The 27,938-nt window shown below is 36.5% G+C and overlaps 1 protein-coding gene and 1 long non-coding RNA gene across 2 annotated transcripts in view; both read left to right on the top strand.

Moving 5' to 3' along the window:
* LOC128579475 (putative ankyrin repeat domain-containing protein 20A4) overlaps window positions 1-269 on the top strand; it is a 73,393-nt gene extending 73,124 nt beyond the window's left edge. The window contains exon 13 of the mRNA XM_053581550.1: window positions 47-269. Coding sequence (XP_053437525.1) covers window positions 47-237 — 191 coding nt within the window. The 3' untranslated portion in view covers window positions 238-269. The remainder of the gene's footprint in view (window positions 1-46) is intronic.
* A 182-nt stretch (window positions 270-451) lies between these two features.
* LOC128579481 (uncharacterized) lies at window positions 452-27,938 on the top strand. Its single transcript, XR_008378164.1, has 3 exons — window positions 452-500; window positions 3,257-3,324; window positions 27,871-27,938. It is a non-coding gene; the product is annotated as an uncharacterized LOC128579481 (long non-coding RNA).

The following is a 27,938-nucleotide window of genomic DNA, read 5'->3' as shown; positions in this document are numbered from 1 at the left end:
TTACACTGTCATTTACACTGATTTCTATGTTCTCTTTGTTTTCCAGTGCATGTTAAGACACAACCTCAGTATCAGGTAACAATATTCATTCAGGAAATTTGCACACACAGAGAAGATTGGATTACTGCAGCTCCAGAGATTACTGGAAGGAGGAGGAAGTGCTGGATTGGGGCAGAACACAGGGAGGCATTTCTCTTCTCCAGAAGGATCAGGCATCTGAGATATATGTTGCATTGATACTAGTTAATCAGATCAGGTTACTTTGAACAAAGATGGCTGGCTTTTTTTGCAAATGTTATTATTGTTTTTGTTTTTTTTTCTATAAAGTAGTTGTTTCCTAATTCCCTTCATGTGAGGGAATTATTTTCTGTACATTGTGTGAAATTGTGGTTTACTTATGATACAATTTGTTTCAAAGCTCACTGGGCGCGATGCTGACATAAAACCTCCTACTCCAAAAAAAGGAGTACAAAGGATTAAAGTTAAACCAGCTGCAACAGGTAATTTTCTTTTGTTGTTGTTGTTGTCATTCTGCCTCCCATTGTTCTCTGATTTGGCATCCCTGTCCTTGTTAGGGAAATGACAGAGGTGAATTTGGTGACTCCACAACTTTCCAAGTGCTTCTTGGAATTCAAATCTTTACGTAGAGGAGCACTTCATGTTAACATCTCAGTCATGTTTAACTTTAATTATTCCATCTTACTGATTTTACACTGATGATATCAAAGGAAGTCAGATGATCCAATTAGTAGAGTATATTTGTGTGAGAGGGTATCCTTATTAGTAAAATAATTAATCACTCCTTTATGAATTTTTTTTTTAGTTTTTAATTTTTCATTTATTGAGAGACTTTTTTTTGGTAGTACATATTTATTTTGGTGAAATATATAAAGCAAGTCTGGCAGAATTGTAAGAGAAAGTTGCGAGTCTACAAACAAAGTGGGAAACTTTTTTAAATGAATTTTCTTTTTTTTATTTTTTTTGTTAAATCATATCTGTGTACATTAGTATGATCATGGGGCACCATACACTTGGTTCATAGACCGTTTGACACATTTTCGTCACACTAGTTAACATAGCTTTCCTGGCATTTTCTTAGTTACTTTCCATTATGAATATTTGGTAGACACAGTCTTAAAACCGTGATCCTGAAAGGTTAATAGTACAAAATAGTCCTTCCGTACTATTTACGGAATATTACACAGAAATAATGAACACCTGGAATTGTCTGTACATTATTTCCAAGGACTTTCAAAGTTTTGACAATGTATGAGTCTGGTGATAAATATTGCTGAGAATTAGTTTCTGGGTCATAAAATTGCACACAAATGGTATACATTGTATATAACATTCAGAAACTTCTTCATTTGCTCAATATTACATTTTTTTGGATCTGCTGAGAATGACACTAGTATCCTTGTTTAAGCTCTCTGTGCCATTCCAACATATGTGTACCACACTGAACTGAACACTGAATGCAGATTAAAAATGTAAATGTGATTGGGGATCCATAGGATCTTTTGTATACAGTAGGTTGTAAATATTAAAACTTACTATACTAAGCATTAAAATGGAAAAAATTATAATGCAAAACCTAGATTCTTTTATTTATTCCATAAAAATCTACATTACACTTGGGGCTGACACTTTGTGAATCATTTCTGGAACCATTCATATATTTCAGAAGTGCATTTATTTTGCAATATGGCCTGTAAGTCATCTTCTGTTTATTCATGTGTCCCTGGAATTTATCTTCCCTACAGTATTCACTGTGGTCCCTCTCCAGGGCCGTTAGGATGATTAAGCGGTCCTTGAATTGGTAATATTGTAGTACCTTAGGTCTCACATGGGGCTTTCACAGTCTGACTTTTTCTCAACTCTCCATTTTAGCCCATACCCTGTGTGCCTGACTTTTCACTAGCATTACTGAAATACCTCTGGGAGTGCCCTCTGAGCCAATTCCTCTTTTTTGGACAAATGCACATCCTCTTTCAGGCTTCTCTTTCCTCCTGCTGCTTCCTGTCCTGCTCTCCCTTTCTCCTGGCCTCTCCATCTTTTCACCTTGCTCATCTCACCCTGTACTTGTCAGTTCAGACATGACCTCTAGAAAAGCCAATCTTGATGCATCTTATTCATTTTCCTTTAATCACAGTATAATTATCAAGTACAATAGATAAAAACTATGTGCCCAACAATGCTGTGGAATATTGTATCCTACAGCCTTTGGATCTGGGGAATAGAAATAAATAACTTACAGTTCAGGTGGGGAAGGTGCAAAAGAGAAATCCATAAGTGCTGAGGATGAGAGTAGATTCAGTGAGAGAGTAGATTCCTGTTTGACCAGGGAAAGAGCTGTAATTAACAGAGTCTTCACATAGCAATCTGTGTCCAAAAATAAAGAAGGAAAGAATGAAAGAAGAGAGAAGATTGAAAAAGAAGAATAAAAGAAGAGAAAAGAAAATTAAAAATTGAATGAAGATTGTCAGCCTATTAGAGGGAAAGCATTTCACACGTAAGTCACAGGGCATACACTGATTATGGTATGAAAAGTAACAGCAACTTACAGAATAACATATGCAATGCTTCCCAGGTTTTATTAAGAAGGAGACAGGCGTACACAGGGATACTTGATATGTTTTTCTGGATTGAAAAATTTTTCTTTGTTTATGATGGCTATGTCATGTATGTTGGGTGGATGAATTTCTGCGTGAATCTGTGATCTTTGTGAGCCTTCTACACACTGATGCCTAGTAGTTTTCTGAGTGGTTTTTTAAGTGTTAGATAATTAGGAATATTTTTTAAAGCAGTATATAGTCTGCTAAAGACTTAACTTCATCTAAACAATCTATAAAATAAAAAGAAATTTAGCTTTCTATCCATTTTTATAAAGCAGATAGCTTTTACCACATCATTCTAAGAAACTCATTATTAGATTAACTAGGAGTACTTTTTAAGGAAGTATATAGTCTGCCAAAGACTTCATGTAGAAATTTAATTTATAAAATAAAAAGAAATTTAGCTTTCTATCCATTTTTATAAAGGTAATAGCTTTTACCATCATTCCAAGCAACTCATTATTAGATTATTTAGGAGTATTTTTAAAACAAGTATATAGTCTGCTAAAGACTTAACTTCATCTAAACTCTCAATTTATAAAATCAACATAAATGTAACTTTCTATCCACTTTTATAAAGCTGATACCTTTTATCACATCATTCTAATCAGCTCATTTAAATAAATTTATGAAATTTACAGTATACAACTTTGTTACGTCAGAAGAAGAGGAAGAAGAGCCTGAAGGAGTTGAAAATGACCAGCCACAGGTATAAACAAATTGACACTTATGTTCCTGGTTTAATACTGCTTTTTTACATGAATAATGTGGCATAGTCCCAGGGACATTTCCTATGGAATAGCATTTTATAATTCATATGTTGTAAGCTAATATTAAGTTGAGGAAGTTTTTTAACTAGTTATAAAGCTTAAACCTTCCTAAAGTGAAGAGTGACTTATAGCTAATCTTTGTCCTTGGATTCGAGGCAGAGAATTTCTGGTGTTTTCCTGCTTCTTTAGTTTTATAACCTTACATGATAAGGTCATGCCAAGTACAGAATCATATTTCTATGCAAGAGAAATTACAAGCAATTTCATCATGATGGCCACTGAGTTGGACTCATGTTCAAAGAGTCACCATTCCTAATGTCCCAAACTGTAGTGTAGTTTTATACTGCCAGTCATTTGTGCCAGGTAGAGTGGTTCTTCCACCTTGTGGCCTCTAACTCGGTTCGGCCTGTGTGCTGAGAGTGGGAATGAGGTCATTAGACTGTGCCTATGAAGGAAATCCGACCTTGCAGAAAGGGACATTGATGTGATTGTGTACAGCAGCAAGTTGTAACTCACATAGCTGTATGAAATTATTAAATGGTATCAAGGTTCCTTTACTCACTGTCCTAAGAGGACATTAGAATATCTTAGACATAGGCTTAAGCGGATAGTCCGTGTCAGAAAAATAGCACTGTCATATTCTGCTATATCATTTGAATTCACATTTGAGAATTGGCTTTTCTTTCTGATTGCTATTGATTTTATCTTGTGATAATGTAAAATTTTCCAGTTTTCAGTTATCAGTTTTTAAAAACAGAATGGAAATAACCATGTTAATAGAGCATGTTTGCATATGGAAACATGACTCCTGATTAGGAATGAATGAGGACTGATGAAATGTATCTGTACTTTCAGAACTTCCTTGTGTTCAAAAGTATGAGCAACTGGGCATCAAACAAGGCAAAGAGGAATGGGGAAGTAAATAAAAACACCTGAGAAATGAGTTGAAACAGAGTTCTGGTTAAATCTGTGAATGATACAAAATTCCTGCTTGTCCTGTAGTAGAGTTAGTGTAAGGATGGAGCAAAGTTCAGAAAAAGCACCATCTAATGTAACATAGTATACCAGACTGTGAGGGGAAAGATGCACCTGGATTTTCCACTCTTTAGTGTTTGAGGCATTTTCTCAACAAAATGCCTCAGTAACAAAAATATTTTCCATCTCATGCCTACTTTGTGTTCCTGAAGTATAATCTTCACTCACCTTCTAAAGTTTATTTAAATTAAAGAAAAAGTGTACTGTAAAAATGCTAACAATGCACACAGACACTCGGCATGCATTTGACACAGGTGAGGAGAAATGTGAAGATAATACAGACACGAAAACAAGCAAGGAAGTCAGAAGTTATTGTCAAAATGAAGGGACACTAAGATTTTTTTTTCTGAAGTTCTTATTTTTATATCGTAAATTTTTTATTGAATCGTAACTACATTACTGCTTTTATGGGGTACAATGTGCTGATTTTAGACACAATTTGGAATGCTTACATCAAACTGGTTAACATAGGGTTCACCTTACTGAATTATTTGTTGTGTTAAGACATTTATACTCTACTCTTAATAGATTTGACATGTACCCTTGTGATATGCACCATAGGTGATGTCCCACCATTTACCTTCCATTCACATGGCCTCCCCCTGCTCCTACTCTCCCCCTCTCTTCCCTCTTTCATTCTGGGCTATAGTTATGATTTATCATTTGTATAAAAGTGTGGGGGATTATATATTCATTTCACAATAGTACTGAGTACATTGGACAGTTTTTCTTCCATTCTTGAGATATGTTACTAAGAAAAATATGTTCCAGCTCATTATGTGAACAAAAAGGGGCAAAGTCTCCATCTTTTTGATGGCTGCATAATATTCCATGATATACATATACCACAATTTGTTACTCTGTTTAGGGCGTCTATGGGTACTTGGGCTTCTTTCATGACTGGGCAATCATGAATTGGGCTGTAATAAACATTCTGGTGCAAATATGTTTTGTAAAATGATGACTGGTCATCTGGACTTATTCCTAGCAGAGGCATAGTAGGATCAAATAGTAGGTCTACTTTTAGTTTCCTGAGTGTTCGCCAAACCTCTTTCTAAAAGGGACATATTGGCCTGCATTCCCACCAGCAGTGCAGAAATGTTCCCTTCTCTCCACATCCACACCAAAATCTGTAGTTTTGTGACTTTCTGATGTGGGCTACTCTTCCTGGAGTTGGATGATGTCTCAAAGTGGTTTTGATTTGTATTTCTCTGATGATTAAAGATGATGAGCAGTTTTTCATGAGTCTGTAGGCCATGCACCTATTTTCTTCAGAGAAGCTTCTGTTCAATTCTCTTGCCCAAAATGAAATGAGATCACTTGTTCTTTCCTTGCGAATTAATTGGGTTTTCTGTTTATTCTAGTTATCAAACCTTGGTTGGAAACATAACCTGGAAAAATCTTCTCCCATCCTGAGGACCGTGTGCTGGCTTTACTTTGTTCTTTTTACAGGGTTTGATCAGATCCCTGTAGTACATTTTTGGTTTTGCTTCAATTGTTTAGGGGCTGGGGTCCTCCTCATAACACATTCTTCCAGGCCAATTTCTTCAGGGGACAAGTATTTCCCTTGTCCCCTCTAAAATATTTTTTATAGTTTTATGTCTTATGTTTAAACTGTTTATCCAATGAGAATCAATTTTTGTTAATGGTGAAAGATGAGGGTCCAGTTTCAGTGTTCTACAAGTTGCCATCCAGTTCACCTAGCACCATTTGTTGAATAGGGAATCTTTCCCCCAATTTATGTTTTTGATATGCTTATCAAAGATTGAATGATGGTAAGTGTCCGGGTTAATCTCTTGGTTCTCTACTCCGTTCCATACATTTTCCTTGGCATTTTTACCATGCTGTTTTGATCAATATAGATTTCTAGTATAGGCTGAAGTCTGGTAGGTTGATTGCTATTGTTCTGTGTTTATTTCGCAGTAATGTCTTGGCTATTCAATGTTTTTTTCTGATTCCATATAAACAAAGTACTAGTTTTTCCAGTTGTTTAAAGTATGATAGAGGTGCTTTAGGGATTGCATTAAATTTGTATATTGCTTTGGGTAATATGGACATTTTAACAATGAAGATTGTTCCCAGCCATAAGCATGGGGTATGATTTTCCATTTGTTAACATCTTCAGCTTTTTACTTTTCTCAGAGTTTCATAGTTCTCTTTATAGAGATCTTTCATGTCCTTTTTGAGGTAAATTCCCAAATACTTCATCTTCTTTGGTACTACTGTAAAAAGAATATAGTCCTTGACTATTTGTTCAGCTTGACTATTGTTGGTATATGTAAAAGCTACAGATTTGTAAGTATTGATTTTGTATTCCTAGATGTTGCTGTATTTTTTTTTTTATCACTTATAAGAGTTTTACAGTTGAGTCCCTGGGTTTTTCCAGGTAGAAGATTATATCATCTGCGAAGAGTGAGAGTTTGTCTCCTCTGACCAAATTGGAATACCCTTAATCTCCTTCTTTTGCTTGATTGCAATGGATAATACTTCCGTTACTTTGTTCAATAGCAGTAGAGGCTATGAGCATCATTGTCTAGTTCCAGATCTGAGTGGATTTTTTTTCAATTTTCTTCCATTCCATATGATATTGGCTGTGGGTTTACTGTAGTGAGCCTCTATCAGTTTAGATATGACCCTTTTCAGCCTATTTCCTTAAGTGTTCTGATCATGAAAGGATCCTGGATGTTATCAAAAGCTTTTTTGCATCAGTGGAGAGAATCATATGGTCTTTGTTTTTTATTTTGTTTATGTGATATATTACGTTTATAGAGTTAGTCATGTTGAACCAGCCTTGTGACCCTGGGATAAAACCAACTTAGTCATAGTGTATAATTTTTTTGATGTGTTGTTGAATTGTTTTTGCTAGGATCTTATTGAATATTTTTGCATCAATAGTCATTAATGATACTGGTCTATAACTTTAATTCTTTGTTGGGTCTTTTCCTGGTTTGGGATCAAGGTGATGTTTGCTTCCTCAAATGTATTGGGAAGTATTCCTTCTTTTTCTGTTTTGAAGATGGTTATGTAATATAGATACTGGTTCCTCTTTAAAGGTTTGGTAGAATTATGATGTGAAGCCTCCTCTTTCTGGACTTTACTTTTCTGGAGATTTCATATAGTTGATGGTATTTCATTGCTTGATATAGGTCTGTTCAACACTTTCAATTCTTTCAGCTATGTCTAGGAAGGTGGTGTGCTTCCAGACATTGCTATTTCCCCCCAGATTTTCCCATTTCTGAGAATAGAGTATTCTGCAGTAATCATTAAGGATTTTTTGCATTTTCTGAGGTGCCTTTTGTTATTTCTTTTTTATCATTACTGATTGATGATATTAGGGATTTTACTTTTCTGTTTCTGGTTTGGTTAGTCAAAGTTTTCTCAATTTTGTTAATCTTTTCAAAAACCCAGCTTTTTGTTCGTTGATCTTCTGAGTGATTCTTTTGTTTTCAATATCATTGAATTCTGCTCTAATTTTGGTTATTTATTTTCTTCTGCTTGATTTGGGGAAGGGATGTTCTTCCTTTTCCAGTTGCTTGAGATGACCCACTAAGTTGTTGACTTCCTCTCTTTCCAGTCTCTTGGGGAAGGCTTGCAATGCTATAAATTTCCTTTGTAGGACTGCTTTAGAAGAATCCAACAGTTTTGATAATTTATGTCTTCATTGTCATTTTGTTCCAAAAATTTGGTAATTTACTTCTTAATCTCATCTTTGACACAGCTATCATTCAGCATAAGGTTATTTAGTTTCCTTGACTTTGTTCCAGTATGAAGATTCCTGCTGTTGTTGAGTTCAACTTTTATTCCAGATGGTCCGAGAAAATACAAGGAATAATTTATATTCTTAAATTTGCTAAAGTTAGATTTGTGACCTAAGATGTGATCAATTTTGGAGGATGTTGCATGGGATGATGAGAAGAATGTGTGTTTGGTTTTATTATAATGAAATTATCTGTAGCTGTCTGTTTAGTCCATTTGTTATAGGACCAAGTTTAAATCTATTATTTCTTTGTTTACATTCTTCTTGGAAAGATCCTCCTTCTTGGAGGATCTATCCAACATAGCCAAATGTTAGTTAAAATCTCCACTGTTATAGTTCAGGATGATATCCAATTCTTCAGTGTCTGTCAGTGTTTTCCTTTATAAATAGAGAGGCATTCTGGTAGGGTGCATGAATATTAATAATTGAAATATCTTCATATGGAGTGTTTCTTTTCCCAAATATGAAGTGTCCATCCTTAACTTTCCTTACCTTTGTTGGTTTAAAGCCTATTTGTATCTGCAAATAAAATTGCAACCCCTGATTTTTTTCTGATTTCCATTTGCCTGAATTATAGATGTTCATCCCTTCACCCTCAGTCTACTTTTGTCATTTAAGGTAAGATGGGATTTTGGAATGCAAGATATATCTGATCTGAGCTTTTGTGTACAGTCAGCTAGCCTGTGCCTCTTTAGAGGAAAATTTAAGAAACTCAAATTAATTGAGAGTATTGATAAACATCATAATGTTTGGGATGCCATGTTTATCAAGTGTCCAGTGGATATTTTCTTTTTTTCTTCTTCTTTTTTTTTTTTATTAAATCATAGCTGTGTATATTAATGCAATTTTGGGGTACAATGTGCTGGTTTTATATACAATTTGAAATGTTTTCATCAAACTGGTTAAAAAAGCCTTCACCACATTATCTTAGTTATTGTGTTAAGATATTTATATTCTACTCTTAGTAGATTTAACATGTACTCTTATAAAATGCACTGTAGGTATGGTCCCTCCAATTACCCTTCCTCCGCCCATCCTCCCCCTACCCCTTCCTTCCCTCTTCTTTTTCCCCTTCACCTTGGGCTATAGTTGGGTTATAGCTTTCATATGGATGTGTGGGTGCTTATAAATTAATTTCATGGTAGGGCTGAGTACATTGGATACTTTTTCTTTTATTCTTTAGATACTTTGCTAAGAAGAAAATGTTTCCGCTCCATCAATGAAAATATGAAAGAGGCAAAGTCCCCCTCTTTTTTAAGGCTGTATAATATTCCATGTTGTATATACACCACAATTTCTTAATCCATTCATGAATCAATGGGCACTTGGGCTTCTTCCATGACTTATCAATTATGAATTGGGTTCCAATAAACATTTTGGTGCAATTATCTTCATTATTATGTGATTGTCGGTCCTCTGGATATATACCTAATAGATAAATTAAAGGATACAATGCAGGTCTATTTTTAGATTTCCACGTGATCTCCAAATATCTTTCCAAAAGGAACATATTAGTTTGCATTCCCACCAGCATTGCAGAAGTGTTCCCTTTTCCCAACATCCATGCCAACATCTCTGGTTTTGGGATTTTGTGATGTGGGCTAATCTCTCTCTCTCTCTCTTTTTTTTTTTTTTTAATTAAATCATAGCCGTGTACCTTAATGCAATCATGGGGTACAATGTGCTTGTTTTATACACAATTTGAAATATTTTCATCGAACTGGTTAACATAGCCTTCATGGCATTTTCTCAGTTATTGTGTTCATACATTTATATTCTGCATTTAGTAAGCTTCACCTGTACCCTTCTAAGATGCACCATAGATGTGGTCCCACCATTTACCCTCCTTCCAACTATCCTCCCCTCTTCCCTCCTGTCCTTTGTCCCTTTCCCCATATTCTTGTGCTGTAATTAGTTTCATAGTAGGGCTGAGTACATTGGATACTTTTTCTTATATCCAGAAGACCAAAAATCACTAATGTACACAGCTATGATTTAATAGTAATAAAAATCACATTATAGCAAAGATATTTGTACCAGAATGTTTATTGCAGCCCAATTCATAATTGCTCAGACGTGGAAGAAGCCCAAGTGACCATCAAGCCACGAATGGATCAATAAATTGTGGTATCTGTAAACCATGGAATTTTATGCAGCCTTAAAGAAAGATGGAGACTTTAACTCTTTCATGTTTACATGGATAGAGCTGGAAAATATTCTTCTTAGCAAAGTATCTCATGAATGGATGTGGGCTAATCTTCCTGGAGTTAGATGATATCTTAAAGTGGTTTTGATTTGCATTTATCTGATGATTAAGGATTATGAGCATTTTTTCATGTGTCTGTAGGCTGTGCACCTGACTTCTTCAGAAAAGTTTCTCTTCAAGTCTCTTGCCCACCCTGAGATGGGATCACTTGTTTTTTTTGTGCTAATAAGTTTAATTTCTCTGTGGATTCTGGTTGTTAAACTTTTGTGGGAGACATAACCTACAAATATCTTCTCTCATTCTGAAGGATGTCTGTTTGCTTTATGTACTGTGTCCTTGGCTGTGCAGAAGCTTTTTAGTTTGATCAGATCCCACTAATGTATTTTGGTGTTGCTTCAATTGCCCTTGGGGTCCTCCTCATAAAATTATTTCCCAGATTGATTTCCTCAAATATTTTCCCTGTACTTTCTTCTAGTATTTTATAGGTTCATATCTTAAGTTTAAATATTTTTAATTAAATCATAGCTGTGTACATTAGTGCAATCATGGGGTACAATGTGCTATTTTTATATACAGTTTGAAATAATTCCATCAAACTGGTTCACATAGCCTTCATGACATTTTCTTATTTATTATGTTAAGACATTTACATTCTACACTTAGCAAATTTAACATGTACCCTTGTAAGATGCACCATAGTTGTAGTCCCACCAATTACCCTCCCTCCTCCCATCCTCCCCCTTCTCTACCCTTAATCTCCCCTTTTCCCTTGTTCTTGGGATATAATTGGGTTATAGCTTTCATATGAAAGGTATAAATTGATTTCACAGTAGTGCTGAGTACATTGGATACTTTTTCTTGTATTCTTGAGATACTTTGATAAGAAGAATATGTTCTAGATCCATCCATGTAAACATGAAAGTGGTAAAGTCTCCTTCTTTTTTACAGCTGCATGATATTCTATGGTGTATATACAATTTATTAATCCATTCATGGTTCGATGGACACTTGGGCTTCTTCCATGAATTAGCAATTATGAATTGGGCTGCAATAAACATTCTGGTACAATTATCTTTGTTATAACGTGATTTTTGTCTTCAGGATATATACCTAGTAGAAGAATTGTAGGATCAAAATAAATCAAAAAGTTAGTTTTTTGATAAGGTCAATAAAATAGATAAATCTTTGGCTAACCTAACCATGAAAAACGACTAAAATCTCTAATTTGATCAATCAGAAATGGTAAAGATGAAATAACAACAGACTCCTCAGAAATTCAAAAAATGCCTTAATGAATATGACAAGAAACTCTTTTTTCAGAAATATGAAATTTTAAAGGAAATAGGCCAATGCTTGGAAGCATGCCACCTTCCTAGATGTAGCCAGAATGAAGTGGAACTGTTGAACAGATCTATATCAAGTTCTGAAATAGCATAAACTATACAAAATCTCCGTAAAAAAAAAGCCCTGGACCAGATGGCTTCACAACAGAATTCTACCAAACCTTTAAAGAGGAATCAGTACCTATATTACTTAACCTTTTCCAAAATAGAAAAACAAGGAGTACTACCCAACACATTCTATGAAGCAAACATCACCATGATACTCAAACTAGGAAAAGACAAAACAAGAAAAGAAAATTATAGACCAATGTAACTAATGAATCTTGATGCAAAAATATTCAACAAGATCCTAAAAAGTTAATCCAGCAACACATCAAACAAATTATACACCACGACCAAGTGGGTTTTATCCAAGGCTCTCATGGGTTCATTATACATAAATCTATAAATATAATTCATCAGATAAACAAATTAAAAAACAAAGACCTGATGTTTCTCTCAGTTGAAGCAGAAAAAATATTTTGATAATAGTCCAGCATCCTTTCATGATTAGAACACGTAAGAAAATTGGTGTAGAAGGGACATTTCTTAAACTGATAGAGGCCATCTATAGCAAATCCACAGCCAATATTATATTGGATGGAGGTAAATTGAAATTATTTCTACTCAGATCAGGAACCAGGCAAGGTTCCCCATTGTCTCCACTACTTTTTAATATTGTAATGGAAGTCTTACCCATCACGATCAGGCATGAATAGGCGATCAAGGGTATCCATGTAGGGTCAGAGTATATCAAACTTTCACTCTTTGCAAATGATATGATTGTATATCTGGAAAACCCCAGGGACTCTACTACAAAATTCTTAGAATTGATCAAGGAGGGGTGGTGCCCGTGGCTCAAAAGAGTAGGGCTCCGGCTCCATATGCTGGAGGTGGCAGGTTCAATCCCAGTCCCAGCCAAAAACTGGAAAAAAAAAAAGTGATCAATGAATACAGCAACATCTCAGGTTATAAAATCAATACTCACAAATCTGTAGCCTTTATATATACCAACAATAGTCAAGTTGAAGAAACAGTCAAAGACTCTATTTTGTTCACAGTAGTACCAAAGAAGATAAAATATTTGGGAGTTCACCTAGCAAAGGCTGTGAAAGATCTTTTATAAAGAGAACTATGAAACTCTGAGAAAAGAAATAGCTGAAGATGTTAACAAATGGAAAAACATACCAATCTCATGGCTGGGAAAAATCAACATTGTTAAAATGTCCATACCACCCAAAGCAATATACAATTTTATTTTTTATTTTTTTTCCTTATTAAGCACCACTGTCATACATTTCACCATTAACTAAGATAGACTTGCTCCCATTCTGAGGGCTGTCTGTTTGCTTGTGTTCTTGGCTGTGCAGAAGCTTTTTAGTATGATCAGGTCTCAGTAATGTATTTTTGTTGTGGCTTCAATTGCCCTAGGGTGTCTTCCATATAAAATATTGTCCCAGGTTGATTTCTTCAAGTGTTTTCCCTGCAATTTCTTCTAGTATTTTTATAGTTTCATGTCTTAAGTTAAATTCTTTAATCTTAAGATAAAGATATGTGCACGTTACATCTCTGACAAAGGTTTAAATCTTTGATCTTAAGATAAAGATATGTGCAGGTTATGTCTCTGACAAAGGTTTAATAACCAGAATCCACAGAGAACTCAAATGTATTAGCAGGAAAAGAACAAGTGATCCCATGTCAGGGTGGGCAAGGGACTTGAAGGGAAACTTCTCTGAAGAAGACAGGCGCATGGCCTATAGACGTGAAAAAAATGCTCATAATCCTTAATCATCAGAGAAATGCACATCAAAACCACTTTGAGATATCATTTAACTCCAGTAAGATTAGCCTCCATCACAAAATCCCACAACCAAAGCTGTTGGTATGGATGTTTAGAAAAGTGAACACTTTTGCACTGCTGGTGGGAATGCAAACTAATGCACTACTTTTGGAAAGATACTTGGAGAACACTTAGGGATTTAAAAATAGACCTGACATTTGATCCTACAATTCCTCTACTAGGTATATATCAAGAAGTTTAAATCTTTAATACAGTAATCTGGTATATTTGTTAATGGTGAAAGCTGTGGTTCCAGGTTCAGTCTTCTACAAGTTGCCAGCCAGTTCACCCAGCACCATTTGTTAAATAGGGAATCTTTTTCCCACTGAATGTTTTTAATTGGCTTGTCAAAGATCAAATAATGGTAAGTAGCTGGGTTCATCTCTTGGTTCTGTATTCTTTTCCATACATCTACATGCATATTTTTGTGCCAGTACCATGCTGTTTGGATCATTATCAATTTATAGTATAATACGAGGTTTGGTAGTATGATTCTTCTGATTTGTTTTTATTTCCGAGTAATATCCGGTTATCTGAGTTTTTTTCTGATTCCATGTAAAATGAAGTATTATTTTTTTTTTTAGGTCTTTAAAGTATGACAGTGGTGCTTTAATAAGGATTCCATTAAAATTGTATATTGTTTCGGGTAGTATGGACATTTTAACAATGTTGATTCTTCCCAACCATGAGCAGGGTATGTTTTTCCATTTGTTAACATCTTCAGCTATTTCTTTTCTCAGAGTTTCATAGTTCTCTTTATAAAGATCTTTCACGGCTTTTGCTAGGTAAACTTCCAAATATTTTATCTTCTTTGGCACTTCTGTGAACGGAATAGAATCCTTGACTGTTTTTTCAGCTTGACTATTGTTGGTATATATAATGGCTACAGATTTGTGAGTATTGATTTTGTACCTAAGATGTTGCTGTATTTCTTGATTACTTCTAAAAGTTTTGTAGTTGAATCCCTGGGGTTTTCCAGAAATACAATCATATCATCTTCAAAGAGTGATAGTTTGATCTCCTCTGACCCTACATGGATACCCTGATCGCCTCTTCTTACCTGATTGTGATGTCTAAGACTTCCATTACAACGTTAAAAAGCAGTGGAGACAATGGGCAACCTTGCCTGGTTCCTGATCTGAGTGGAAATGATTTCAATTTTCCTCCATTCAATACAATATTGGATGTGGGTTTGCTATATATGGCCTGTATCAATTTAAGAAATGTCCCTTCTATACCAGTTTTTTAAGTATTCTGATCATGAAACGATGCTGGATATTGTCAAAAGATTTTTAGAGCATCAATTAAGAGAATCATGTGGTCTTTGTTTTTTATTTTGTTCATGCCATGAATTATATTTATAGTTTTATGTATGTTAATCCAGCCTTGAGACCCTGGGATAAAATCCACTTGATCATGGTGTACAATTTGTTTGATGTGATACTGCATTCTGTTTGCTAGGATTTTTTTTTTTTTTTTTTTTGCAGTTGTTCACTGGGGTTGGGTTTGAACCTGCCACCTCTGATGTATGGGGCTAGCACCCTACTCCTTGAGCCGCAGGCACCAACCTGTTTGCTAGTATCTTAATGAATATTTTTGTGTCAATATTCATTAGAGATATTGGTCCATAATTTTCCTTTCTTGTTGTGTCTGTTCCTGGTTTGTGGATCAAAGTGATGTTTTATTCATGGAATGTGTTGTGTTTTGTGTTCTTGTTTTTCTATATTTTGGAAAAGGTTAGTGATATAGGTGCTAGTTCGTCTTTAAAGATTTGGTAGAGTTCTGATGTGAAACCATCTGATGGTGGTCTTTTTGGGGAGATTTTGTATTGATCTTTTCAGGAAACCAACTTTTTGATATATTGATCTGCTGTATAAACCTTTTGCTTTCCATTTCATTTAATTCTGCTCTAATTTTGGTTATTTCTTTTCATCTGCTGTGTTTGGGATTGGAATGTTCTTTTACAGTTGCTAGAGATTAGTTTGTTAACTTCTTATCATTTGTTCTCTTGAGGAAGGCTTGCAATGCTTTAAATTTCCCTCTTAGGACGGCCTTTGCGGTATTCCAGAAGGTTCTGGTCATTTGTGCCTTCATTATCATTTTGCCCGAAAATTTGGTAATTTTCTTCTTAATCCCATCTATGACTCAGCTGTGATTCAGCATAAGGTTATTTAGTTTCCATGTTTTTGTATGAGTATGCAGATTCCTGTTGTTACTCAGTTCTACTTTTATTCCATGATGGTCCGAGAAGGTGCAAGGAATAATTTCTATTCTTTTAAATTTGCTGAGGTTAGACATGTGACCTAAGATGTTATAAATTTTGGAGGATGTTGCATAGCTAATGAGAAGAATGTGTATTTAGTTTTCTTAGGGTGGAATCCTCTTTAGATGTCTGTTAAATCCAATTGTTGAATGGCTAAGTTTAAGTCCAAAATTACTTTCCTTACTTTCTGACTGGAGGATCTATCCAACATTGCCAAAAGAGTACTAAAATCTCCTACTATTATGGTGCTGTGGGAAATCAAGGTACCCATGTCTGTTGGACCCTCTCTTATAAATTGATGTGTATTCTGGTTGGGTGTATAAATGTTAATAACCTAAATCTCATCATGTTGACTGTTTTCCTTAATAAATATGAAGTGACCATCATTATCTTTTCTTACTTTTCTTGGTTTAAAGCATATTATATCTGCAAATAAAATTTTAACACCTACTTCTTTCTGATTTCCATTTGCCTGCATTATATACAACCATCCCTTCACACCGAGTCATTATTTTTGAAGGTAAGAGGAGATTCTTATATGCAGCAGATACATGACTTAAATTTTTATATCCAGTCAGCCAACCTGTGCCTCTTTAGAGGACAATTTTAGCCATACACATTAATTGAGAATATTGATAAACCTGACAGTATTTTGGATATCAAGTTTTTCAAAAGTCCAGTATGCATTTTTAATCCTTTCGGCACTGTGGAAGTTGGAATTTGATCAAAAGTTTCTGAGTGAGTTGACTTTGGTAGTAGAGGATTTTGCTGGTCATTGTGGAGGATAGGACTGAGAACATACTGGAGAGCTGGTTTACTTATGGCAAATGTCTTCAACATGTGAATGTCATTAAAGTATTTAACTTCTCCATCATAAAAGAACCTAAGTTTAGTTGGATACAGAATCCTGTGTTGAAAGTTGTTTTGTTTTAGGAGGTTAAATGTCGATGACCACCCTCTTCTACCTCGAAAAGTTACGGTAGAGAGATCTTCACTCATTCTAGTATTCTTCCCATTGTGGGTTATGGTTTTCTTATGTCTGGCTGCTTGCAAAATTTTCTCCTTCATATTAACCTTTACTAAGTTAATTATAATATGTCTGGGAGATGCTATAATTAGGTTGAGTTGTGCTGGGGTTCTGAAACTGTCTGCTTTCTTAATTTCAGAATCTCCTGCCATGTTTGGTAAGTTCTTCTCGATTATCTCTTGCAGTAGAGCATCTGGAACTTTAGATGCAATCTCATTGCCCACAGGAATTCCTATAAGGCGAAAGTTAGGTTTTTTGAAGTGTCCCAGAGCTCTCTGAGAGAATGATCCATTTTTGCTCTCCATTTCTCTTCCTCTTTGAGCATTTGGAAACATTCAAAAGCTTTGCCGTCATTGTCAGAAATCCTTTCTTCTGCCTGCTCCATTCTGTTCCTGATGGATTCTACTGTATTTCTCAGATCTTTGGGGGCTGCGAGTTCTTGCCTCAATGTGTCAAAACTGGTTGATTTTGACTTTGAATTCATTGAATTCTTCAGACGACTTTTGAAATGCTCCTTAAATTTCTAAATCCGACTTTGCTCCATTCTGTTAATCTTATTGGCAATCCAAATTCTGAATTCAATTTCTGACATCTCAGCCATTTGTTTGTGAATGGGATCTTCTGGTGTGTCCACCTTTTCGTTCCTTGGGGATGTTGATCTACTCTTACTATGCATGTTGCCAGAGTTTTTCTGCTGATTCCACCCCATGTTTATTTTTCACTATTTGGCTAGATGAGCAGATAATGTGAAATTGGATTGGGGGCACCTGGAGTAGTGATTAACCAGCCCTTTGCCCAAGAGCTGGGACTGATGACTGTGGGTTTTCCCCTACTGCTTTGCAAAGGACCCATTGTGGCAGCTAGCTAAGTGATACATGATGAACAGCATTTTTGAAAAGTTCACCATCTTCCAGGTGTAGACAAACAGAAACGCCCAGGAATTGATGCTATGCACCACTTATGTTTTTTATGTCTCCACCAGTGATCATGGGGCTCACCACCCCATTTACTGCCTGGTTTGGGACTGAAGGGGAACCTTAAACTGGCTGGTCCCTGGAATAGCCTTCTGATAGGAAGGACCCTATGAAGGCAAAATGTATGGTCAGAATGAAATGATTACCTCCTATATCAAGCTGAGAATGGAAAAGGTCTGAACATGCACCCAGGTCTCTAGTCTCATCCAGGTTTTACCTTGAAATAAATCAAGGGAAATGTAGTCCAAGCTAAAGGACCTGGTTTCTAAGAACCAGGTTTTCCAAACCATGACTACCATGTCCTTGGCCAAGCTCACCAAACTGGGTCCTGCTGGACCTCAGGTCTCTGAGATTTTCCAGTTTTGGTCAGGGGCTCTAGACCCCTCTGGAATGTTTCAGATGTGAAGCCATTTTCCTTGTCATTGACTCCCACATCTATTGACCAGGGTATGGGTCTACTTAACCCATATTACCCATGCCTCTACCTGCCCCATTACCCCCAACCTGGCAGGCTTGGGCCCTGGGCATTGTCTGCTTGCAGCTAGTAGAGTTCTCGGCCTGTGTGTAACTGCCTAATGCAGCTGACTCATACCAGAAACACCTGTTTCTACAGATCACCCAGCATTGCCTTAGCCATGGGAACCCCCACTCAAGAGTGTGAATGTCCAGCAGATCAATTACAACATCCCTGAAAAAGTGTGGTCTCCACTGCCCCCATCTTTTGCCTGATCAAGTTCTGGGCAGACCTGAACTGAGGCCCAAGGGGTGATAAGCCAGGGCTAGCAGTGGCAGCAGCAGTAACAGAGTGAGCAGCCAGTATGAGAGCCTGGGACACATGACCCTCACATGCTCCTACAAGACCTGTTCCTTTGGCAAGCAGTTGGTGGAGAAGGTGGAGACAAAGCATGCACAGCTGGAAGACAGAGATTAGTGTACTTCCTGGTGTGCTTGCCTCTCTGGGATTACCTGGTGAATTACCTGCACAGGTTGTGGCAGCTGGCTGAGTGATATATGATGAACAGCATCCTTGAAAACTTCACTGTCCTCCAGGTGTTGACAAACTGAGACACCCAGAAATTGCTGCTGTGCACTGTCTATGTCTTTGAGGTCTCCAACAGTGAACATGGGGCCCACCACCAAATTTACTGCCTGGTCCAGGACTGAAGGGGAACCCCAAAACTGGCTGACCCCTGGAATATCCTCTTGGCAGGAAGGACCCTCCAGCTCTCCTCATGCTTTGTATTTAAGGAGAGGGCTGTGCTTTAAAGGGGCTGATTTCAGAGGCCTAAGCAATTAGGGACACCAAAACTTGGTTGGTGAGCTGAATAGGTGGGGACCGAGGGAAGAATAGACTCTGATAGTGGAACCTCACAGGTGGTGTCTGAAAGGACAGATCACTCAAGAGCATCTGGGATTGGGGACAGGAGTGAGACCACCTTCAGGAACATTTCTCAGCCTCTGACAGGTCCCCTTGACCCTGTCTTTTGTATGTTTGGGAGAGCCTTTGTTACACATTGGCTTGTATCCCTTCCTGTTTTCCACCTACCAGTAAACCAAATTTCTGCCTCTCCCTCTCACCCTTTTTACTACAGAGATTAACCTTATTTGTGTAGGAGCAGAGCCAGGTGGGCCCTGGAAATATTTTTAATATGCTTATCTATTTATAAGGGTTATGGCTTTATCTCAGCTGCACGAGAAATGGGGGAAGGCTTTGTAACTCATCCTCCTCCTTCTCAGTGAGCAGCGTGTTCTACTGTTGTGTTTCCTCACTTGCCAACACCAAAGTCTGTTGGTTTGTGTTATGACAGAGGATAAAGCTATTTTACCACCCTCAAAAAATGTATATATAAAAATGTATGTGTATATATATTTAAGGTGTTGAATACCTTATACCCTGAGTTGATGATATGAATGTGTGAAATTATCATGTGTACACACCAAATATGGACCCCTATTATGTATCAATTACAAAGATTAAAAAATAGCTAAGCACCCACAGCTCAGTGCTTAGGGCACTGGCTATATACATGGGGTCTGGCAGGTTTAAACCAGGCCCGGGCCTGCTCAACAATGACAACTGCAACAATATAATAGGCAGGTATTGTGGTGGGTGCCTGTAGTCCCAACTACTTATGAGGCTGAGGCAAGAGAATTGCTGATGCCCAAAAGTTAGAAGTTGCTTGGAGCTGTGACGACACGGCACTCTACCTAGGGGGACATAGCGAGATTCTGTCTTAAAATAATAATAACAATAATAATAATTATAATAATAACAACGAAGGATTTTTACATATTTTTTAGAAAAATCATGTTAATTCTATGTGATTATCTTTTCTTTTTTAGGTTATTCCATTTATGACTAACCCCCAAAAGTTATCTTCTCCTTTGATTGCTTAAGACAGCCTGAACATCAAGCTTCTTTTTAAGATTTATTCTCTTTTTTCGATAGTATCTCTAAAAAAGGAAATTTAGTCCTCATTATTTCTTTTCAATTTAATGAAACATTGTCTTATATTTAATCTAGTCAAACCTATATTTAGATATTATGCAAAGTGAAACCTCTTTTAGGCTCTATTAGAATTATTAAATTAATTATTATTATTTGACTCTTCTGGCTTTTTTTTAAGTTTTCTAACATTGTTTAGTATATTCTCAACTTACTTAACTAATTTATCTTACTGTTTGATGTAATTTCTTGGTAGCTGAACTTTTTGAAAATAAAAAGGCAAAATAAATAAGCATTTATAGTTTTATTAACTAAAATTAAAATGTCTTTATCCATTAAATGTGACAAGAGGTTTTAAACTCAATCCTCTTAAACAAATTAGTCACTTGTTTATTTTGGTGATTTTCTCATTCATCTTGTGCTCATGGAATCTCTGTAATGGACACAGATGTTCACACATCCAGTGTATGTGATCAGATTTGATTAAAGAATCGTCAAATAAACTACCCAGTGTTACAGAAGCATAAGGCAGTAAAGATTGCAAAAGAGTATATAGAATTATCTCTGGAAGGTCATTTCTTACTTTGACAAATATGTCCAGCAATGCAGAGATTTTATTATTCTCAAGAAGCATTATTAACTTTAGTATTCATACTTGTCAAACCATGCACATAACGTCCTTTATCAGTAAAACCCAATAATCCTGTTGGCTCAATATTTTAGTCCATTTCTTCTTTCCTCATGTGAGTATCAGGTGGACAATCATGTATATACTGGGAGATTTCTAAATCTTTAACTGGATAATCTTAGAGTTTTTTTAATTCTAGATCCTTTCTTCAAATTTTTTTTAATTTTTTTTTTTTTTTTTATTGCTGGGGATTCTTTGAGGGTACAACAAACTAGGTTACACTTACTGCATTTGTTAGTCAAAGTTCCTCTTGCAATCATGTCTTGCCCCCAAAAGTTGTGACACACACCAAGGATCCCCCCTGTTTCCTCCTTCCCTCTCTCTGCTCTCCACTTCCCCCACCCCTACCATGTCCTTTTCATTAATTGTCCTCATATCAAAATTGAGTACATAGGATTCATGCTTCTCCGTTCTTCTGATGCTTTACTAAGAATAATGTGTTCCATGTCCATCCAGTTTAATACAAAGTAGTTAAAGTCTCCATTTTTAATAGCTGAATAGTATTCCATGTTGCACATATTCCACAGTTTGTTAATCCATTCCACAGTTGGTGGGCATTTAGGCTGTTTCCACATTTTGACGATTTTAAATTGAGCTGCAGTAAACAGTCTAGTGCAAGTGTCCTTATGATAAAAGGATTTTTTCCTTCTAGGCAGATGCCCAGTAATGGGATTGCAGGATGAAATGGGAGGTCTAGCTTGAGTACTTTGAGGTTTCTCCATACTTCCTTCCAAAAAGGTTGTGCTAGTTTGCAGTCCCACCAGCAGGGTAAAAGTGGTCCCTTCTCTCCACACCCACACCAGCATCTGCAGTTTTGAGATTTTGTGATGTGGGCTATTCTTGCTGGGGTTAGATGGTATCTAAGGGTGGTTTTGGTTGGCATTTCTCTAATAGATAGGGATGATGAACATTTTTTCATATGTTTGTTAGCCATTCGTCTGTCTTAAAGAAGGTTCTACACATGTCTCTTGCCCATTGACATATGGGATTGTTGGCTTTTTTCATAGGTATTAATTTCAGTTCTTTATAGATCCTAGTTATCAAGCTTTTGTCTGATTAAAAATAAGGAAATATCCTTTCCCATTGTGTAGGTTGTCTATTTGCTTTGGTTATTGTCTCCTTAGCTGTACAATACCGTTTCAGTTTAATGAAGTCCCATTTTGTTTATTTTTGTTGTTGCAATTGCCATGGCAGTCTTATTCATGAAGTCTTTCCCCAAGCCAATATCTTTGTTTTTCCTGTGCTTTCTTTGAGGACTTTTATTGTTTCATGCCTTAAATTTAAGTCGTTTATCCATCTTGAATCAATTTTTGTGAGTGGAGAAAGGTGTGGGTCCAGTGTCATTCTTTTACATGTGGATATGCAGTTCTTCCAACACCATTTATTGAATAAGGATACTTTCCCCCAAGGCATGTTCTTGTTTGGTTTATCGAAGATTAGTTGGTTGTAAGATGTTAGTTTCATCTTCTGGTTTTCTGTTTGATTCCAAATATCTATGTCTCTATTTTTGTGCCACTACTATGCTGCCTTGACCACTGTGGCTTTGTAGGACAGCCTAAAATCACATATGGTAATGCCCCCAGCTTTATTTTTATTGATAAGAACTGCCTTAGCTATATGGGTTTTTTTCTGGTTCCATGCGAAATGCAGAATTATTTTTTCCAAATCTTGAAAGTAGGATGTTGGTATTTTAATAGGAATAGCATTGAATAGGTAGACTGCTTTGGGATTTATAGACATTTAACAATGTTGATTCTTCCCAGTCATGAGCATGGTATGTTCTTCCATTTGTTAATATCCTCTGCTATTTCCTTTCTGAGGATTTCATAATTTTCTTTATAGAGGTCCTTCACCTCCTTTGTTAGGTATAATCCTAGGTATTCTATTTTCTTTGAAACTATGGTGAAGGAGTTTTTGCCCTTTATTAGCCTCTCATCTTGACTGTTATTGATATATTCAAAAGCTACTTACTTGTGGACATTGACTTTATATCCTGAGATATTACTGTATTTTTTGATGACTTCCAGGAGTCTTTTGGTTGAGTCTTTAGGATTCTCTAAGATCATGTCGTCAGCAAAGAGGGAGAGTTTGACCTTCTTTGCTCCCAGTTGGATTCCGTTTATTTTCTTGTCTTGCCTAATTGTATTGGCTAGAAGTTCCAGAATTACATTGACTAGTAAAGGTGACAGAGGACAACCTTGTCTGTTTCCAGTTCTAAGAGGAAAAACTTTCAGTTTTACTCCATTCAGTAAAATATTAGCTGTGAATTTGTCATAGATAGCTTTGATCAGTTTCAGAAATGTGCTACCTATGCCTATACGCTTCAGTGTTCTACTTAGGAAAGGATGCTGAATTTTATCAAATGCGTTTTCTACATCTATTGAGAGGATCATATGGTCTTTATTTTTGCTTCTGTTAATATGATGGATAATGTTTATAGACTTGCGTATATTAAACCAGCCTTGCATCCCTGGGATGAAACCTACTTGATCATGGTATATGACTATTTGATCATAAGCTGTAATCTGTTGGCTAGGATTTTGTTGAGAATTTTTTCATCTATATTCATTATATTCATTAGTGAAATTGGTCTGAAATTCTTTTTAATTGGGTCTTTTTCTGGTTTTGGTATCAGGGTGATATTTGCTTCATAGACTGTCTTGGGAAGATTCCTTCCTCCTCAATTTATTGGAATATTTCTGCAGTACGGGAAAAAGCTCTTCCTTGAAGGTTTGATAGAATTCTGGTGTGAAGTCAGCTGGACCAGGGCATTTTTTTGTTGGAAGCTTTTTTATTGTTTCTTTGATCTGAGTGTTTGAAATTGGTCTGTTCAGGAGCTCTATTTCTTCCTGGCTATGTCTAGGGATAGGGAGTGATTCCAAATGTTGATCCATTTTCTTCACATTGTCAAATTTCTGGGCATAGAGTTTCTGGGAGTATTCAGAGATGATCTCTTGTATCTCTGTGGCATCAGTTGTAATTTCCCCTGTATCATTTCTGATTGAGGTTACTAGAGATTTTACTTTTCTATTTCTACTTAGTCTGGCCAAAGTTGTTTTTTTTTTTTTTTTTTCTTTTTCTTTTTCACCATGTTCAGTTTATTCCTCTGAAGGTAATCCTCTTTATTTATTTTTTTTATTAAATCATAGCTGTGTACATTGATATGATCATGGGACATCATTCACTAGCTTCACAGACCGTTTACCAAGTTTCACATATACCCTTGTAAGATGCACCGCTGGTGTAATCCCACCAATCCCCTTCCCTCTACCCACCTCATTTATACTATTCTCTAGTATGGCTTCCATTCCCCTGTGGCATCCGTCTTCCCTTTCTGGGATACCTATCACTCGTATGTTTGAATGCTTCATAAAGTCCCATAATTCTGTCAGTGAATGTTCTGCTTTCTCTCTCTATTCTTTTCTGCCTCTTTAAATATCTAAATTATCTCAAGAGCTTTGTCCTCTACCTCCGAAATTATTTCTTCTGCATGGTCTAATCTGTTGTTGATACTTTCTATTGCATCTTTAAGTTCCCTAATTGACTGCTTCAGTTCCTTCAGCTCTGCTATACACTTTCTATATTCTTCATATCGTTCATCTCTTATTTGATTGTTTTTGAATTTCCTTTTAGTTATTTCCAACTTTATCAGCAGTTTCCTTCGTTGTTTCCATCATTTCCTTCATTGTTTTCATCACCTGTATTCTAAATTCCCTTTTTGTCATTTCTAACATTTCTTTGTAGGTGGAATCCTCTGCTGTTGCTACCTCATGGTCCCTTGGAGGGGTTGCTCTGGACTGGTTTTTTATGTTGCCAGGAGTTTTCGGCTGATTCTTCCTCATGAATGATTTCTTTTATCTGTTTCCTTGATCTCATTTTCCTTTCACTTCCCCTTGCTCTTTAAGTTGCCATGCCTCTGGACTAGGGTTTCAATGAGTCCTTTTGGTATAGGAACAGAAGGATGAGAAGGTTGAAGAGCAAGAAGGGATAAAAGAAAAAAAAAAAAAAAAGAAGAAGGGATGAGTAAAAAGTAATATTTAAAAAATAAGAGAGACACAGAAAGAGTGAGACAGAGCAACATAGGTGCACAGTAGGGTACTTTGACCTAACCTAAAAATAATAATAATAAAAAAAAACATCTGGGGGCACCGGGTTGGGTGGTTCCCTTACTAGCCTGTTAGGACACAGTACCTTACCTACACCAAGTAGAGAGGAAAGACAAAAATGCTATAAATCAAACCAAAACAATAAAAAAATAAAACTTACAGGATAAAATTGGGGGGAAACCAAATAGGCATAGAAACAGTAGCAAAAATGAAGTTCTAATTGTAGAAAAAGGCAACAATGGCAAATAGTATTTAAACTAGACAAATGGTGAAAGAAAAGAAAAAAATAAATAAAAGAAAATTCTATGGGTAAAAGATTGAAATTAAAAAAACAAAACAGCAGCAACAACAACAACAACAACAAAAATAAAATAAAATAACAAACAAAACCAAGGACAAAGCAGTATATATATCTTGCTGAATATTGTCTGGGCAACAGGTGATCTTGGGTATAAGATGTTAATCACAATGCTGATACGACTGGAGGCCTCTGCCTATTTCTCAAATCCCTCAGGGTGGAGACCCAAATATCCCCTCAGCTCTCTTAAAGGGCACTTTAAACTGCTAAACTTGGCTATGCAGAAGCTTTCCCAGGAAAGCACTTGTTGCTTGGATCACTGCTGAAGTGGCTATCCAGTGTGCCAAAACCAGTCTCACTCTGCCCCTGAGGTCTAAGGCTGTAAGGCAGCTCTGCCCCACCTTTAGGCTGCTCAGTCACTAGATTACTAGATCCCACCTGATCCTTGCTCTGTGACCCTGAGGGCAGAGCTTGCCTGGGCAGTTCTCTCACAATGACTCCACACGGCCCACAGCTGGACACTGTTAGCTCCGTTCAGCTCAGTGGCCCTAGACAATGCCCAAATTTCTCCACACTCCTGTCCAAGCTCTCGCAAGAGAGTTCAACTGAGTGCCAAGTCCAAAAACACCAAAACAGCTCACAGGTGAGATTGCCCCTTTGCAATCTCACTGCTGCTGTTCTTACAGCTGTCAGCATGATTAGACTGAACAAACACACATAACCACTTTCCAGTTTTACACTGCTTTTGTCCTCCTCTTGTGGTCAAGAAGTCTCTCGCTGACTCCCTCTGTCCTCAAAGGGATAAATATAAGCAGATCCCACCAGCCAGAGATGCCTGTGGTCTTGTCTCCCCAGACTCACTGTGTCCAGTTTCAAGGAAGCTGTTACTCAGCCACCATTTTCCAGATTACCCTCTTTTTTTGAGGGTACATAGAACTAGGTACATTGATTGCTTTGGTAGATGATGAGGACCCTAGTTCCATCCCCAAAAGGCATACCACATGCCTTGTCCCCCTACCTTTCCTTAACTTTTAATGACCATTCTATCAGGGGTGGGTCAATAGACAATCACAGTTATTCATATGTTCTTGACAAACGAATAAGAAAACCATGTGAAATTCAGACTAGGGTTTTACATTTCTTTCTTACATCATAGTAGTACTTAAAATGCCCTCATAATTCTCTAATCAAATCAGCATTTCTCTTCTACAGGTCAGAATTTAGGGCTAATTATTGAAAGAGAGCTTTCTTGTAGCATCCTGAATTGGTGTTTTAGAGTTAAATATTTTCATCCATTTAAAAAATGCACATAATAATGAGAAATAAAAGTTTGCACATGTTAATAAAAGTATATTATTTCTTTAAAAATGTTAAAATATAAAATTCAAATCCTTTTGTTGTCATTTTCCAAATGTCAGAGTTCTGTTGGATTACATAAGGTGTGCCAGTTTAGTATAGCTTACACATACTTATGTTCTTAACACCATATGCCTTTCATGAGTAAGGTAATCTCTTCCTAAAGTATTTACCCAGATTTACCTCCTATGTCCTTGGATGCTTCATAGTTGACATATTAGACTTTAAGGACTGAAGACACTGTCCTTAACCCTTCCCTTACTTCCTTGACTCTGTTCCCTATTTTGTCATCTGATTTTTCTATTATGTAAATAACACATAGTAAGTAGCACTGAAACATTAAGTTAGTGTAAATCTTGTACTTTAACTCTCCTGCAGATCACCAATCCAGTCACTCACCATTACCAGTGTTCATAGCTTATTACCATAATTCACTTTCTGATTTATGATTTTGAAAAGCTCTTTTCTGATTTTGTCCTGTGTTCATCTATCTTCACATTGCTACCAAGGTGACCTTTTGAAAATATGTTTGTGGTGGCCTGACTTACGTGCTTATTGAGTGGATCCCATTACAGGAAAGGGAAAGTTTGCACCTCTTCTGCCACCTGTCTTTGGTAGCTTGGCCTGATTCTCTCATTTCATCTCTAAAACCTGTTCCTTATCACAAGGTTGCAGTTTTACCACATTACCTTCATAGCCCTCATATGCCCTGTGGTTCCATTCCTCATCCTTTTGCCCCTTCTCCCCTGTCCAAAAGCCCTTCACACTCTCACTGCGCACATCGTTGTCTTTGAAAATACGCCTCTATATTTGCTGCATTTCCTAAGCTTTCTGGGTAGAACTGACTCTTCCTCCATTGTATCCTTAGTGTAATTAATTTACTGTAATTACAGACTCATCAATTACTTTTCTGATTTGTTTTCATATATCTTTGCCACACCTCCTTAAATATAGGACAGACTCTATATTCTGTTTCTATGTTCAAATTATTCTCCCAGATAGTGTGTATGTTTGATAAACAGAGTGAATGTGTGTTGTTTTGCTAACATATTGGTGTGTGAGTGAATCAATACATTTCCTGAATTTGGCTTTTCTTTTTTTCAATAGGAAGGAGCAAGAGAGTCAGAAGTTGAAGACAATACCAACACGATTGGTATTGTTGAAAGTGCTACACA

The sequence above is a fragment of the Nycticebus coucang genome, unplaced genomic scaffold (genome assembly GCF_027406575.1).
Source record: "Nycticebus coucang isolate mNycCou1 unplaced genomic scaffold, mNycCou1.pri scaffold_57, whole genome shotgun sequence".
Lineage (NCBI taxonomy): Eukaryota > Metazoa > Chordata > Mammalia > Primates > Lorisidae > Nycticebus > Nycticebus coucang.
Note: the sequence above shows the minus strand (reverse complement) of the source record. Positions and strands in the feature narration are given on the sequence as shown.